Below are 17,931 nucleotides of genomic sequence, written 5' to 3' on the forward strand. Positions count from 1 at the left end.
GGGGCCATGTGAAGACAGAGGCTGAGATTAGAGTGATGATGTCACACTAAGGATCATCTGGAGCTACCAAAGCTGGAAAAGGCAAGGAAGCGTCCTCTTCTAGAAGCTTTGAATGGAGTATGGCCCTGCCAACAACTCCGTACTTCTAGCTTCCAGAACTGAGACCCTAAGTTCCTATTCTTTTCATTCAACCAATTGGACTTTGTCACAGCATCCCTGGGACACCAATACAATTATTATTCTTGATTACTAGTTTTTTGATACCTTCTCCAATTTTGCAGCCGAGGGCCTACATTGGCCTTTATTAAACACTATCTGCCAGCCCTTTTCCTAAGTGCTTGGCATGTATGATCTAACTTAATGCTCACCACACCCTTCGAGGTAGGAATCATTTTTATTTCAGTATCACGTATAAAAAAATGTGATGGGAGATGATTAATTCAGGTAGTCACTGAAATAAATGAAGAATTAAATTGGCTTCGTGAGTTTCGTCCCCTCTTCAAAAACTGTTGCCATTGATTCTTTTTAAGCAAAGCACATCATGTTTACCTATGGCTGTAGCTTTTGGGGACAGACAGGTCCTGAAGAGAAGTTAAGTTAGTAACGGAGATAAGCAGGTTGCGGGGAGAGGTGTCCTATGGGCTCACAGGGGAAGATTTAATTCAATGAATTAAAAAATATTTGCTCAGCTCCTACCTAATAGCAGGCACTGTACTAGGCACTAGGTCTACAAATATGAGTAGCTGACAATATCTAAATTTCAGGAGCTCACAGTGCAATGGAAAGCCATGCTCTAGGGATACAGTTACGATTCTCATCCAAAGTGCTGTCATGCAGCCAGTTGAGGATGGTGAGGGGCAGGAGGGGAGGTGGAGGGTCACTGTCTCCCTGTGCATATGGTAACTGCAAGTGATGTCCTGCTGTGAGATGCCCACCCCTCTGGCTGTGCAGTGTGAGCATCTCCCCGCGTCCTGTCCACCAGTACAGCCTCTGTACTGGATGAAGTGACCTGGCACGGGCAGCTTTTGGAAGCCTCTGGCATTGCATTACAGGCCTGCCAGCCATTGCCAGGAATGTGTCCTTGGGAAGGAGATGTGAGTGGCAATGTGTTTCCCAGACGGTCACAAAAAGAGCTCTTGGTGCTTTGTGATCCAGCCTCAGCAAATCTCTAGAGACACATGAAACTTGGAAAGTGTGACTTAAAGTGGTCAAAGCTGGGGCCATTTTGCTTGGAGGGACAGTGCATGCAGCCCCCTCTGATGCCCCCTGTGGGAACACTTCCTGTGTGCCCATCATGCTGTGCAGGCTGTGCATACTGCATCAGAGTTCCTGCCCACGTCTTCAGTTTCTTGGGGCTGGGAGCCTGGTCTTGTCTCTCTTAGGATCCCTTTCACCTGTCTGGGCTATAAAGCATGGTGGATGCTCGGCAGGAGCAGAGCAGTGCAGTGCTCGGGGGCCCAGGCTCTGAAGACACACACCTGGCGTGATATCCTGCCTCTGCCCCCGTCATAGTTGTGTGGCCTTGAGCAACCTCCCTGCTTCTTCATCCATAAAACGAGAACCTCCCTCTTAAAGAGTTGTGTGAGGATCCAAAAAAAAGCCTCTTTGCACATTGCCTGGCACACAGTAGGCACTCAGCCAATGCTAGCTATTTTTATTAATGATGCACGGTGTGGATTGATTTGCAGGTCATGTTAAAGAAGATGGGCTTTGCAGTCACCGGGCTGGGAGGGAGGCATTGAGCAGGCGAGGGCCTTGGCCGCAGAGATGAAAACCTTTGGCTAGTGCAGCTCGACTTCTTCTCTAAAGCAACATGCAGTCTGGGAGGAGAGCGCTCTGGCAGCAGGCCTCAGCCAACATTAAAAATAAACTGCACTTAATACAGCGTCCTACTTCCAGGCAGATTTGTCACCTCCCTAGACTAACACCTCATTGCATGGAACAACACTGACCCCCCGTGGCCGGCTGGCTGAAAACGTCTGCGATTTCCTCTCAGAGTCAATGGGAGAGGACCAGCCATCTCTGAGTCATTCATTCACTCATAGTTCAACTGCTCTTGGATTGTTTTTTTTGTCCTTGTTAAATGCTTATTTACATTGCTTGAGCGCTTGTGATATACTACTAAGAGCTTTGCTGTGTCGTCAGGCCCACGAAGCAGGTCTTATTATTCCTATGTTATAGATGAGGAAGGCTTAGGGAGGTTAAATAGTTTGCCTCGGTCACACAGCCACTGGGGCTGGCTTCACACTCAGGCTAGTTTGACTATAGAGCCTGTTCTCTTAACCATTACATTTTAGAGCTGTTCTAATGTGGTGGCCGCTAGTGTGGCTATTTAAATATGAGTGAAGTAGTGTTAACTGAAATTTGAATTCATTTCTTTAGTCACACTAGTCCCATTTTAGGTTCTCAATGGCCACATGTAGCTGGTGGCCACTGTGGGGACAGTGCAAATACAGAATATTTCCATAATTGCAGAAAGTTCTTTTTTTTTTTTTTTAATTTTGAGGCAGAATTTCACTCTGTTGCCCTGGGTAGAGTGCTGTGGCATCATAGCTCACAGCAACCTCAAGTGTTCAAGTGATCCTCTTTCCTCAGCCTCCTGAGTAGCTGAGATGACAGGCGCCCACCACAACACCTGGCTAATTTCTTCTATTTTTAGTAGAGACAGTGTCTCTCTCTTGTTCAGGCTGGTCTTAAACTCCTGAACACGTGCAATCCATCTGCCTTGGCCTCCTGGAGTGCTAGGATAATAGGCGCGAGCCACTGTGCCTGGCCACAGAAAGTTCTATTGGAATTGAGAGCTTGGAGTTTAATCTTGGTTTAGGTATCCCATTTTATTACTTCAAAATTTAGGTTTCTAAACCATCTTCTCTCTTTGACTTGCCCTTTCTCCAGGGCTCAAACAAGTTGGAAGGGAGGATATTTCCTTTATTTGGAAATGTTTGGATTTTCTGTGCACACCTGTGGACATCTGTAACCAATACTAGCTTCTTGGAGGAACACGTTCATTTTCTTTCTAATTTTTCATCCCAAAACAATTATTCAGTTTTCTTGGGAACTAAGCAATGCTGGCTACCTTCTTTATTCCTTCTCATCCCAATACTTACATAAACTATTTTCTTGAAATTCTAGTAGTTTGATAGGGAAGTTGGAAGGAGACAAGTTATTTCTAAACAGTTGATTTCTTATGTTGTAATTGCCTGTCCTTGCATGTAACATCTGACCTTAAAAACACACAGAACATCATTATGTGTTTTAAATTTGCTTTTGCTAACACCTGTGATTAGGGGACACTAAGGGAATAACAAGTGATAATAATAATAACTAACATTTATTGTACATTGATTATTTTATTGAATCCTCCATCAAGGAGGCAATATTATTTTTATTTTTACTAATGAAGAGAAAAATAGAGAAGGTAGTTTGTTAAGTTATCTAGGTTCTCACAATTAGTAGCCCTGGATCTAAAAGCTGGTCTGAGTCTAAAGTCTGGGTTCTAACACCGTGCTTCTGGGTCAGGACCACATTGCCTGAGTGAATTGGCAATTCATACGCTCCCTCACTCACATGTGAGTGCCTGCCATGCACGCAGTGTGTAGGAGGGTCTGGGAGGAAGAAACAGCGATTCCAGCTTTCAAAGACCATGTGGATTAGAACAAAGCACTGCTTCTGCTCTTGCGGATGGAATTTATTACAGAGGATGCAAATTTATGGTGATGTGTGTGTGTGTGTGTGTGTGTGTGTGTGTGTGTGTGGTGTGTGTGTGCGTGCTGGTTTTCTTGCAAAAAATATTTGAATCAAAGCAGTGTCTACCAAATTTAATGTTTTCGTAATAGCTGGAACCAAAGCGGTATTGGAGAAAGGCCACCCAATATATCCCTTTTGTGGGTCTGGTGAACATTGTCCCTCACCCCAGCCACAGTCTTTAGGCCTCGCAGACTGCAGACATTGCAGCTGGATCCCATACCCACACCCACGGCTCTTTGCCTGAGGGTTTTGTTGACCCTCAGGAGCCTGCTCTGCCTGGGCGCTGGCTGGGCCCTGGGGGTGCGGAGCAGAAGCCACTCTTCCCCTAAGACTCTGGGTATTAGTTTCCTATCACTTTGGTAACCCATGGCCACAAACTTAGACATTGTCATACATTCTGGAGGTCAGAAATCCCAAATCACTGTGCTGAAATCAAGGTGTTGGCAGGGGTGTGTTCCTTTAAGGAGGCTCTAGGAAAGAATCTGTATCCTTCCCTTTTCCAGCCTCTAGAAGCTTCCCCCATGCCTTGGTTTACAGCTCCCTTTCCTTCTTCAAATCAGCAATGGCAGTTGAGTCTTTCACATGTCATCTCTCTGTCATTACCTAACCCACCTTTAAGGGCCCTTGTGATTACATCGGGTCCACTCAAATATTCCAGGGTCATCTGTCATTTTAAGGCCAGATAACTAGCAACCTTAATTCTATCCACCCCTTTAATTCCCCTTTTGCCAAATTCCAGGTCCCAGGGATTTGGTGGAAATGTCTTTGGACAGCCGTTATCCTGTCTGCCACATCATGCTGCCTCTCCTCTTGGGTGAGATGACTCTGAGATGTGTGTCCTGCACGGACTCCCAGAGCCCCCAGGGCGCAAAGCTCCAGTGGTCCGCAGTGGTTCCCGGCTGGATAACATGCGCTTCACCTCTCCACTGCCCCTTCCTCATGCCCAGTGTTTCCTGGGTCACCGTCCAAATAAACCACTTGTTACTCCAATCCCTGTCTCAGCGTCCCCTTCTGGGGGCAGCCCAAAATAAGAGAGGGACAAGCCACTGTTAGGTTTGTTTGTTTAATTAGGAGCACCAACCTCAGAGCAATCTCTGACCACCTCGGACAATCATTTCTCTTCCCAAAAGGAAGGGAAAAATTAGAATTAGGTGGAACCTATGGTGGAAGTAGGATCTATGCTGCAACCAAGATCTAGAAAGACCCCAAGAAAAGCTGGGTGGGTGAGGAATGGGCGGCTCTTGGATCCTGGAGTCTGGGGAGAGGGAATCTGCAGGATGCCAGAGAGGGTTACTGGTGAGTAGCTGACTGCAGGTTCTGGGAACCACAGAAAACGCTGCCTTTCTTTCCAATGATCGTGTTTTGTGAGTTTGTTATTAAGTTTTTGCTTTTGCGTGTAGACTTGGTTATATAGAGACATTCAATGTTTTCCCTTCAAGCCATAGTCTGTCTGGGGACGCCACCCTTACAAATGCTTTGATCACACAAAAATTAGGCATACCTGCAGAACAGCTGGATCCAAATAAGGAGTCATCAGCACAGGTTTCACAGGCCGTTCCACCAAACCCATCCTGCAAGACACCCAGGAGGTTGACATTAGACCCAGTGGGAGACACGTTACCCAGGAAGCCCTTGCAGCTGAGGGTCTGGTCAGGGTCTGTTTCTGAAATACATCTTCCCTGTGTGACTCTCCTAAAGCCCCTCCCTTCTGTTTTTGCTTTGTTCTTTGCTTTTTTTTGTGTGTGTTATAATACACAGATTAATCCTGAATCATTTTTTTTACTAAGGGTCTGATGCTCTGCAGAAGAAAGCTGCTTTGTCAGTCTAAAGATTTAAACAGCAAGTGCCAACATCCCAGTTTCACCCAGGCATGAAAAGAAAACTCAGTTTTGCATTTCTTAAGACAATTGAGCCCAATCCTGTTAGAAGGATTTCTGTTATTTAATTCCCCTAAGGCTTGAATCTGGCAAAAAGTCACTTTCAGGAGGTAACAAAGAAAATCTTCAATTGGCAGACCCAATAGCTTTCAAAGGATGCTGAGGATAGCACCCAAGGGTAGTCTGTGAATAGGGGGGATTATTAATAGCAACAGTTACAATGTCTTTAGCTCTGTATAGTTTCACAAAGGATTTTCACATACATGATCTCATTTTACTTTCTCAACAAATGTTATTACATAGGTACTATATCAAACCCACTTTACAGGTGACTATGCTTAAGGCTGAGTAGTTAATTGACTCTCCTAAAGGTCCCTAGATCATTTTGTTACAAATTTTATACTTACATTTTTAAAAAATATTTTTAGTTTTAGAGACAGGGTCTTGCTCTGTGACCCAAGCTGGAGTGCAGTGGCACAATCATAACTCACTGTAGCCTCCAACTCTTGGGCTCAAGTGATCCTCCTGCCTCAGCCTCCCAATACCTGGGACTACAGGTACATGTCACCATGCCTGGATGATTTTAAAATGTTTTTGTAGAGATTGGGTCTCACTACATTGTCCAGGCTGGTCTCAAACTCCTAAGCTCAAGTGACCCTCCTGCCCTGGCCTCTCCAAGTGCTGGGATTATAGGTGTGAGCCGCTGTGCCTGGCCTGCACACTCTTTTTATTAATACCTCTGTCTCTTAGAGATTCCACCTAGTGTGTGTGTATTTAAGGGGGATCAACAGGTAAAAAAGAGGAAGCAGCATCAGGGGCAAAGAGAACACATTTCTGAACTTACTTGGCAGGAGCAGCTTCCGTTTCCTTCCATGCCTTCAGCACAACTGCCTCTGCCATTGCAAGGGGACGCCGCTCCTCCGGGGCACTCTAGGGGATCAAACAGCTCAGATTCATTCGTTCGTGACAGCACACAAACATTCTGCAGGGATGCATTTAGGTGCCTACTCTGAGCCAGCTAGAGTGCTAGTCGTCAGGGATAAGAAACAATTGCAGACCCTCTTGGTGTCATTTAGGGTTATAGGGATGGAGACTTGTCATCGAGTGAATCTCAGTGTGGCCATGTGCTGTCCTAGAAGGCGTCACACTGTCTGCCATTTCCTGAGCATTTGCTATATACACTTTGACAGGGGTGTCCAACCTGTGGCCTGCAGTTTGCATGCTGATTGTGTGACAACTTTTCTTCCTTATCTGTGGTGTCAGATATCATGAAAAGTATGCATGGCCTTTTTTGTTTTTTTGCCAATCAGGTTTTGTTAGTGTTTGTGTATTTAACGTGTGGCCCAAGGTGACTTTTCTTCTTCCAATGTGTGGCAGAGAAAAAAAAAAAAAACACAAGGTTGGATATCCCTGCTAAATGATCTCCTGAAATCATCCCCAGTCCTCAGCAGTGGTTGCTATTGATGCTCCTGAGCAGGTGAACTTTACAGAGGTCACAGAATTCGCTCAGGGTCTCTTGGCTTCTAAGTTGCAAAGCTGGGAATTTAGCTTAGCCCTGGCATAACTCCACAGCTGTGCCTCCTAATCGGTGCGCTAAGACAGAATATTGAGGGAGTCCAGAGAAGGGAGCTACTGATGCTGCCTTAGGGAATCTGAGAGATGTCAGAGGAGGAGTTCTCTAAGCTGGGGTTTTGAAGGCAGAAGAGGAGTTGGCCATGCCTAGAAGGGAAGGGTATTTCAGGAAGAAGGAATACCAAGTACAGAGCCTTGGAGTTGTAAAAGGGCCTGGCCTGTTCTGGGAATGACAGACTTTGATGGGGATGGGACTTGAGAGCTGAGGTGTGAGAATGGAGGGTGGGTGACGGGGCACATATGAGGATGGTTGGAGCCAGTTAATGAAATGTTTGCCAAGATAAGAAAAAGAATTCAGATTTCACTCAGAAGTTGATTCTGAGCAACTGTGGACTTTGCCCTTCTGGGCCGTGGAGACCGGAATTGGAGCTTTTTGTGAACATTTGGAATATTAGAGGATTTCAAGAAACACTCAGAGAATATGTACTACATACCAAGCATTATATTTCATGTTGATCAAAATCAAGTAGAGAATTTAAAACAATGGCAAATGTCGGAAGTTTAAGGTACTACTGTGATGAGGATGAAGAAAATTCTGTTTCTTTGTATACTTGCTCTGGTTCTATACTTTGAGGGCTGGGTTGACACAAGTTTAATGCCAATTTGGGTGAAATCTCTGCTGAAACAAGGGATCTGGGCCTAAAAGCAGAAATCATGCACTGCCAATGAAATGTGTTTAGGTAAAGGAGTGGGACCAGATTGAAGTTAGTAGGGTGGGTGCCTTCCATAAAATTGCTGAAGGAAGCATGTATTTGCTGTTTATACCAATCCTCTGAAGTAAAGTCCTATTTTTAGCCCCTTTTTCTAGATGAGGAAATAAGCAGAGAGAAACAAATACGGTGGAAGGGGTGAGGGAGCTCTCTGGGGCCCCCTTTATCAGAGTACTGACCCACTGTGCTCGCATCACACCTTAAAGGCCCGGCCTCCTAACAGCATCGCTTTGGCGATGAGGTTTCAACACATGAATTTTTTGGGTGGGACACAAACATTCAAACCATCACGGCGGCTCTTGGAAAAAAAGCTTTCTAAGCACAGAGAGAGGCAGATCTCTGGAAGAGACCATGGTGGCTCACGTGATCTACTAGGTGTCTTTTCAGATCGTTTACAACTTGCAGGTGCTACAGAGGTGAGAGCCTTCTGGTGTCCCTCTGTAGATGTTTTTTTCTCTCTCTCTGACTCCTTATGTTTTTTCCCTGCATGCAGAATATTCGTAAACTACCCTTTGGTCTCAAATGCCTGTTTTGAGTTTGGCGTCTCTTTCTTTTCCCAGATGTGGCAGAGCCAGGCTCCTAACCCAGGCAGGGGCTCCAGAGTCACTGGCACTGTTCACTAGGACCCGCCCTCATCGGGTAGCTCTGAACCCCAGGACCAGAGCACAAAGAACAGACGTGTTTGGGGGATGAGAAAAGGAGCAGACACACTGAGGCACAACTAATATTTTTTAATTTTTGTGACAGTCTCAGTCACCCTGGGTGGAGTGCTGTAGCATCATAGCTCACGGCAACCTCAAACACTTAGGCTCAAGTGATCCTCTTGCCTCAGCGTCCTAAGTAGCTGGGACTACAGGCACCTGCCACTACCCCTGGCTAGTTTTTTCTATTTGTAAAGATGGGGGTTCCCACTTTGCTCAGGCTGGTCTTGAACTCCTGAGCTCAAGCAATCCACCCTCCTGGGCCTCCCAGAGGGCTGGGATTACAGGCGTGAGCCACTGTGCCCAGACAGCACAGCTAATATTTATAAGTCACTATGAAAAACAAGATGTTGGTTAGGGGCTGCTCTCACCAAATAGGCCAGTGGTTATTTGAGATGCCGTGGTGTCATAGGAGGAGCTGGGACACGCAGTCAATGTTCTGGGTTTGAATCTCAGCTCAACCCTTTGCTTTCCCTTTGTATATCTTCTGGGACAGTTTTTGTAAGAACTAGAAATATTAGTTGTTCAAGAAATGGTAGTTGCACAATACAACTTAGACGCTACCTAATAAACACAAACGATGTGATCTAATCGTCTGGACCTTCCTATGAATCTGAAATAAAAAGAGATAAATGGCAGATGCTCTAATTTAGAGCCTGTCTTCTTCTTTGGTTTTCATTCTTTCTGATTGGTGCTATGACTGTTAACAACACTCAGAAAATAACTTATTGGGCTCCCGTTTGGACCAGGCAGCTTGTAAGGTCCTGGGTATACACAGGCAAACGCACTTACCCGGTTCCCACTTCCATGGTGCTGTCTAGTGGGAAGAGTCGTGGATTAAACAAAAACCAACCAGGTAATACTGGTTTGCAAAATGGGATAAGGGTTGTCACGGAAGAGACGAGGAGCTCTCATCACTGTGTCTACAGGATTTGACCAATATTTACCCCAAACAACCTAATTCTGAATGGCCCAGTAGGTTTAGAGCTAGTCTCAACAGGTGGTAACAGCCAGATCATTAAGGAAGGGCCTTGTTAAAGATTTTGTTCTTTATTTAAAGGGTAGTGGGAGGTCAGGATGAAGAGGAGGGAGAACTCTTCTTCATCAAGCAGGGCCCAGATAAGCAACTGGAATCTCATCTAAAAATTAGTTGAACCACTTGTGGAAATCAGATAATGTAAGTCCTTAACTTTTTCATAATTACTTGGGTTATTCTAGTACCTCTGCTTTTCTGTATACGTTTAGAATCAGTTTGTCCATTTGTACCCTCCAAAATCCTACTGGGATTTTAATTGAAATCACATTGAATCGATGATCCGTTTAGAGAGAACCAGCACCTGAAAATATTGAATCTTCTAATCATAATCACAGTATCACTTTCCTTTTATTTAGTACTTTCTTTTCTTTTGTTCCTCAATATTTTACAGATTTCGGCTTACAAATTTTGCACAATTTTTGTTAGATTCATACCTGAGTTCTTCATGGCTTTTGGTACTACTTCTAATTGCTTTTTAACATTTCGATGACTAATTGTTCATTGCTCGTTCATAGACATGCCATTGATTTTTATATATTGAGCTCAACTTCTGAGAACTTAATAAACTCACATATTAGTTCTAATAAATTCTTGGACATTCTTAGAAATTTCCTCCATGGGTAATTGTGGGATAGAGATAATTTTATTTCTTCCTTTCCAATCTCTATACATTTTATGTTTTTTAAAATTTTCATCTTCTTGCACTGATTACAATCTTTTATCTGTTTTGCGTATTTCTGGATTCAGTTGGCTACAATTTTGTTAAGAATTTTTCTGTGTATGCTCATTAGGGATGTTGGTCTGTAATTTTTTTGTTCTTGTTACATATTTGTCTGGTTTGGCAACCAGGACAGTAATGTTCTCCTACTGAGTGAGCTAGGATATGTTCTGTTTTTCAATTTTGGGGAAGAGTTTTTGTAAAGTTGGTATAATTTTCTTCCTTTGATATGATCGTATTCACCAATGAAGCTCCATGGCATTGTGTGGAGGAGTTCACTTCACATTTAACTTTGTGGGTATAAGATAGATTATCTTTTTCCTCTTGAATGAACTTTAGTAATTTTTTATTTTCAATAAATATGTCTACTTTATCTTTACTGTCAAATTGATTGTCATAAAATTATTTACAATATTCTCTTACTAGCTCTGTCATGTCTGCGTTTATTAGTCTGTTCTGTCTGGGTAGGTGCAAAACTCCTCAAAGCCCCTGTGTCCTTACCTGGGCTCAGAGGCACAACTGTTATTCCTCCCCTGCTTTTGTGTTGATTTCCCTCATTATTCTCATTATTTTGTGAGCACCCGGGGGTGGGTTGGGGAGGGGACTATCATCTATGTGATTAGGCGCGGTGTCTATCATATATGTGATGACAGGTGCCTGTAATAGGCACTCAATAAATGCTTGATTTCACCAGCCCTGGAGAGAACTTTGGAAAAAAGGTAGCAAGACCATGGGGGTAAGGGGAGTTCTCCTTTTATGGCCGAAATTAACTTTTAACAATTTATGAAAACCGTTTTCTTTTAAAATACACTTTGGAAAGCAAAAGTATACATTTCTTTCTTGCTTCTCAAATAATTTTCCGTCACCTTAGCCCCCCCCCCCTTTAAGGAAAAAGATGGTACAGAGTAAAATCAACATTCTCAGAAACCTGCTTGAGATATTACAGAATTTGCTACACGGGCACATTTTGATGCCTTGTGAGGCTCAAGTAGCTGATAAGATTATTTTAGGCCATTATCACATTTCCCTTACTCTGGGGGTCTCTCCTATCCTCATTTTCCTCAGGAGGGAGGGTTAATGATTACAGGCTGTCAGCAGATCATTAGCTGGTCTGTTTCTTTAAAGGAAGATAATAAACTTCCTGCCCAGCAAGAGGCCAGGAACTTCCCTGTAACTTTATCTCCCAAGAACCCCCAGAGGTGCCTATTCCCTCTCACCCCCTTTAAGAACTTGGGGCACAGTGCTAGGTGTAAAACATGACCTGGTGTTCCATTTAGAGCTCTGGTTGGAATTGTCTTCCTGGGAAATTGAAGTGAAATATGTTCTTCATGTGAACTCAGAATTATGGGTCACTCAGAGCAACCTGCCTCAAAGAACGGTTTCAAATGTGTGTCATCCATTATTTGAAACCTGGGCAGTGGATGGCCAGGAATATGCAGTGAGAAAGAAAAAGGGGTCTGGAAATGCAAATAACATGACACAGAAAAAGAAAGATATGTGGGACATTTGATGATATTGACCTAAAAAAAAAAAAGATCAAGACCATTCCTACTGAAATAATCAGATTGCTTTGGCCAGCATGGAGTTTAGGTGGAACCCCTTTGCACGCGTTTGTTTGTCATTACCTTGACTTGTTGCATAAATCCATTAATGTTCATGGCAGAGTAAAAAGAGCTGGGATGTTGAAATAAAAATAAAGCTATCTCATCTCAGATAGAATAGTGGCTGTTCAAATGTGATTAAGTTTCGAAGCTAAAAATATGCTTTGAGTGCATATTTTCTCGTTTTGTGCTAATGAGAAAAGACCTCCAGATGCCCATTTGATAGAACAGTTCAAATTTTAATTGGGGAGAAGCAGGTTAAATCTGGGTAAAAACACTTTCCTTATGTCAGGATGACATTTCTCCCACTCTCCCCCCAGGTGAGAACTCATTCCTTAGTCTTAATTTTAGAAGATGATGGGTGTTTTCTTTTTTTGCATTGTGCTTCCCTGCACTTTCCAAGTTTGCAGTGTTAATCACAGAGTGATTTCCTCATTTGAGGAAGGGATTATTAAAATAATTTTCAAACTAACCCAGATGTATTGAGCACAAATGTATTTTTCAAAGCATTGCAGAGGAAGTGAATGTTCCCTTTGCTTTGCAAACAAGGACATTCTGGACTGTGTTTCCTCAAAAAGAAGGATGGACACATGTCAGCAACTCTGAAATGGCCTTATCCTTGCGGAAATGTAGAAGTGGTAGTCAAGGTCTTGCTTGTCATCACCACGAAATGTGACAGGTGAAATGCACAGCCAAGAAGGGTATTTATCTTTTTCCTGAGCTGGAGGAAGGAAGCCTTTCGAGACATGTAGTATGTTTGGGAGACGAAGATAAAGGGAAGTGACCTTTTGCCCAGTGACAGGACAGCAGAAATAATATTCAGGTCTCCATTTTGACATGTTTTGTTTCTCTGGCTTTGAGACCTCTTTGAAAGAAACACCCGAACATTCAGAGAATTCTTTGTGACAGTTTTGATAGTACACATGACTCTTGTGACGTTCACCTGTACATAGCACAGTGTGATGGTATGAAACACGCTAAAGATTTTAGATCCTCTTTGCCTGCCCACCTTTTAAGAGTTATCCACTATTAAAAGGGGGTCAGAGCAAGAGCATCATTTTATTTGCCCTTCGTTATCAGGGGCCTCATTTGGCTGGGACGCATGCATTTGTTTATTCATCACAGGTTTATAAAGTGCCTTCTCTGAGCTATGCACTTTGCCAAGTCCTTTCACTTAGATGAACACCTTAAAATCTCGGCTACAGCGTTGTCGAGTAGGACTTTTTGCCCCTGTTTGACAGATGAGGAGTCTGAGGAGTAGGTGCAAAGTCATTTGTCCAAACTAGGAAGTGACGGAACTAAGTTCCAAACTAAAACTTGTGGTTGTAGGCTGGGCGTGGTGGCTCACGTCTGGAATCTTAGCACTCTGGGAGGCTGAGGCAGGTGGATAGCTTGAGCTCACGAGTTTGAGACCAGCCTGAGCAAAAGTGAGACCCTGTTTCTACTGAAAATAGAAAAACTGAGGCAAGAGAATCGCTTGAACCCAAGAGTTAGAGGTTGATGAGAGCTAGAATGCCATGGCACTCTACCCAGGGCGGCACTCTACTCAGGGCAGCAGCTTGAGACTCGGTCTCCAAAAGCAAACAAGCAAACAAACCCTTGTGGTTGCAGGCTTGGTGTTCTTTTGCTCTCCTGGCAGTGGTCTGTTACTCGTGATATTAAACATTCTGACTTTCACACTAACTCTTGGACAAAATCTTTTTCTTGTCTACAGTGTGCCTGATTAATAACTTAGCATCAGATTAGTTTCTATGAATTGGGAACAACAAAGCAAATCTAAAAGCTCTTTCTATTGTACCAGAATGTCTGTAAGAACTGGATGTGATCATGGCCATATTTGTCCCTAAAACAATTCCTTGAAATCTGGAAATCTGGGTCAATCACTTAAAAGACCCCGTATCTGGGTATTTGATTTAGATTTGCTGAATTCTTAGAAATATGCTGTGCCAACATGCTTGGGTGAAACTGAACAGAGGGAAGTTAATATGGACAAGGGCCCAGGTATCTGGAACCCCAAACCTGATCTTTCCTGGGCAAGGAGCATAATCCAGGCATTTACTGGAAGGCTGAAAGGCCCTACTAACCAAAAGAGCCATTGGAAATACGTTTGGAGGCTCTGCTTCTGAATAATGTTTGCTCCAGGCAGTTGGATAGCGTAGAAAGAAAGCAGGCTTTGGTGACAGGCAGCCTTGAACTTGAATTTGTTTCATTACTTTATCACCAGAACAAAGGAACTGGCAAGGGATAATTTCTAAATCTCTGATTCCTCATAGGACAAATGGGGATAAAACTATCTAATTCATGGAAACAAGTACAGCCTTTTTGAAAAGAAGTATGGAAAATCCTCAAAGAACTAAATGTTGACCTTCCATTTCATCCTGTAATCCCATTACTAGGTATCTACCCAGAAGAAAAAAAATAATTTTACCACAAAGATATTCTCACTTGAATGTTTATAGCAGCTCAATTCACTACTGCAAAGATGTGGAAACAACCCAAGTGCCCATCCTTACATGAACGGATGGATAAACTGTGGTGTATGTATCATGGGATACTGTTCAGCCATAAAAAAGATGGAGACTTTACATCTTTGGTATTTACCTGGATGGATTTGGAGAACATTCTCCTAAGGAAAGTATCTCAAGAATGGGAAAGCAAGCATTCCATGTCCTCATTACTCATCTGAAAATTGTAGATTAACAACTACAGGCCCATGTGAGAGAAAAACACAATTAAATTCAAGAATGGGGTGGCGTGGAGGGGGCTCAGTGAGTTCCCACCTACTGGGTGCAATGTAGGTGTATATGGCACACTTTCTGCATCGAGGACTCAACTACAATCCAGACTTTGGATTTTACTTTAAATGCAAATAATGTAACTTAATCATATGTAGCCTCATATTAATCCCCCCAACACCAAAATGACTAACTCAGATACTGTAGGCTGAGTACCTCTCTGGTACCTAATGTCAGCCACATTCAGTACATGTAGACTGTTATTCATTTAATCATTAGTTAAACAAACAAGCAGGAGATGTCACACATATGATATGGGCTCAGCTATTCAGAAACTACATGGAAAAAACACCAAGATTGACATATGCCAAAATATTTAAGGTTTGCTATGTGTGATATAATGTAAGTTGATACTTTTTCTTTCTTTATACTCTTCTAAACTTTATAAGCTGTGTAAAATTTGCTTAGATTACTCTAATAAGAAAAGAAAAAAGCAAAAGGGAATTGATAACTCTCCTCATGTGGATCTCAAGATGTTTTCATTACATCTTAAAAGATGCAGAGGCTTGGCGCCCATAGCACAGTGGTTGCAGCGCTGGCCACATACACTGAAGCTGGCAGGTTCAAACCCAGCCCGGGCCAGCTAAACAACAATGACAACTGTAACAAAAATAGCCAGGTGTGGTGGCAGGCGCCTGTAGTCCCAGCTACTTGGGAGGCTGAGGCAAGAGAATCGCTTAAGCCCAAGAGTTTGCGGTTGCTGTGAGCTGTGATGCCTAAGCACTCTACTGAGGGTGACATAGACTCTGTCTCAAAAAGAAAAAATTAAAAGATGGAGAACAAATGGTAAATTCATGAATTAAAATGTCTGATTTTTGACTATAAAAAAAAGAAATTTTACATAATTTCCATTAGGTAGCAAGAACTCAGTCTTTATTTGAGTGTTAACATCTAGAATCAGGTTAATTGTTCAATTGCAGATATCAAATGGTATGCTTGATAACAGAAGTCTATACCATTGGTTCAGACTTTGTTACTGGTTTTTCTTATATATGAAAATATATATATACCAGAATTAATTAGGTATATATGTATTTCCATATAACTTTACACAGTTAACTTTACAGTTTTTTTACACTGGTGCATCTTCTTAAATTCACCATAATGGGTTGTGATATTCTATCCTAAGACTTAAAATTTTAGAATTTTTAATAATTATTTTGGTTGTCAAAACTACGGTCTTTGAGATATTGTACTAAATTTTTTTTTTTTAAAGAAAATTGTATTTGGGTTATAACAGCCCACCCTTTTACTTCCATGTGGTAGTAAAAGGTACTTGCATGTGGCAAGTTGCCTTTTTTTTTTTTTAATACAAATGAATATTCTTTCAATTGTCCCTTTTTCTGACTTATTAAGGAATTCTCTTAAGGAGAGAACTCTAACTTCAGTAAAGCAGATTTCTTTATAAAAGCTGACAGGGCAAGAAAGATTTTCTACATGCAGCTGAAACAGAAATTTCTAGAAAATGATGCTTACTTTCTTGTCTTATTGGGCATCCTTTATCTCAGTTTTCTGTAAAATGGGACATTGAGAAGCAAATGTCAAAGTCCAAGTATTGTGCCACTTACCCATGCAGTCCGGACCCCAGTGGCCTGGGCAACATTGAGGCTGGAGATAATCCTTCCTGCAAATATGGCGGCATCCAGGGAGAGACAAAGAGTATGTCCTCACCTCAAAGCTGTACCTGGGAAGGTAAAGAGAGCATATTAACACATGATGAAGGAATGCTGTTCACTCTGGGTGGTGGGATTATCCCAGACGTTCATTTAGGTCTTTATACTTACTAGTCATTAAAAAATATAGATTGAACACATTTGGCTTTCTAGGTAGAATTAAACTTAATTATCAATTATATTTAATTGTGAGAAATGAATGGAAAAAATCAGAGAACAATGAAAATAGGGAGGAAGTATCTAGAGTGAGAAGTGAGTTAGTAGATGAAATAAATGTATTAGGACCTGGGGCCAATCTATGGGTAGACCTTAAACTTGCCAGTGAGTGAGTGTCCTGGTGGTCAATGCAAGAAGGGAAAGGTCACGAGTTACATGGTGCAAGGATCTGCGGATTTAAAGCAATCCAGTTATTCAGGATTAACATATTTACTGCAGATACAATAGAAAGAGAAATTTCTGTGGCAGAGGCAGTGTAATGTAGCAAGCAATATTCACCACAATATCCTAGATGTAATGATGACTTCCACAGAACAGTTTCAAGGACCAGCTGAGGAACAGTTCTGGAATAGCAACCTATGGAGGCTAAACACCATTGTCTATTTATAGGGATCTCTGCAGGCATGGCTTATTCCAGGATTAGACTTTAGGATCTAGAGACAATTCTCCATGAATATTGTTATTTTCAGCTGGGCTGTTAAGAATAGCATGATGGTGAGTTGGGGTTGTCCTCTCAAAGTAGTCCCTGAGATGTGTGTAGCTGATTAATAGCAGAGTCATGTGCTTTAGGGATAATCAAAGTGGGAATGGAATTGAGTTTTTTCCTTTGCTTTCTTTCTTTACTTTTCTTTTTTTTTTCCATCTTTATGCCCCCCCCCCCAATATAATGAAAAAACTAAGATTTGGAGACGTTGAATACCTGGTATAAGGTCACATAGATTCCATGAGAATTGGGGTGAAATCCAGGCAGTTTGCCTACAGAGATGGCTCTCTTAAGCATTGTGCGTCAGCCACTGATCACAGAATAAAAGCTCCATGGAGCTCTGGCTTTTTTTTTTTTTTTTTGAGAATACTGGCATTGACATCTCTTCACAAAGGTGGAGAACCCAAGGGCAGAACCAAGCATCCTTTCAAGAACTAATTTTCAAAGACAAACATGTGGCCAACAGGTATACAAAAAGGCACTCAACATCACTAATCATCAGCAAGAGGCCAATCAAAGCCACAATGGGCTATCCCCTCACACTTATTAGGATGACGGTCATAAAGCAAATAAACACAAGAGCAGGCCGGCAATGATGCAGAGACAGGGAAGGCCCTATGTGCCGTTGATGGGAGTGTCAACTGGTGTAGTCACTATGGAGTGTCTTCCAAGAATTAAAAATAAAACTACTTCTGGATATGTCTCCAAGAACATTGAAATCAGAATCTCAAATAGATATCT

At 42.4% G+C, this 17,931-nt stretch overlaps 1 protein-coding gene across 3 annotated transcripts in view; it reads right to left on the reverse strand.

Annotated features, from left to right (window-relative positions):
• STAB2 (stabilin 2) overlaps positions 1-17,931 on the reverse strand; it is a 142,393-nt gene that overhangs the window by 118,310 nt on the left and 6,152 nt on the right. For all 3 annotated transcript variants that reach the window (XM_053585633.1, XM_053585632.1, XM_053585631.1), the window contains exons 3-5: positions 16,386-16,501; positions 6,469-6,554; positions 5,249-5,318 (exon numbers count right to left, since the gene is read on the reverse strand). In XM_053585633.1, coding sequence (XP_053441608.1) covers positions 5,249-5,318; positions 6,469-6,554; positions 16,386-16,501 — 272 coding nt within the window. The remainder of the gene's footprint in view (positions 1-5,248; positions 5,319-6,468; positions 6,555-16,385; positions 16,502-17,931) is intronic.

The sequence above is a fragment of the Nycticebus coucang genome, chromosome 3, assembly GCF_027406575.1.
Source record: "Nycticebus coucang isolate mNycCou1 chromosome 3, mNycCou1.pri, whole genome shotgun sequence".
In the NCBI taxonomy this organism is placed as follows: Eukaryota; Metazoa; Chordata; class Mammalia; order Primates; family Lorisidae; genus Nycticebus; species Nycticebus coucang.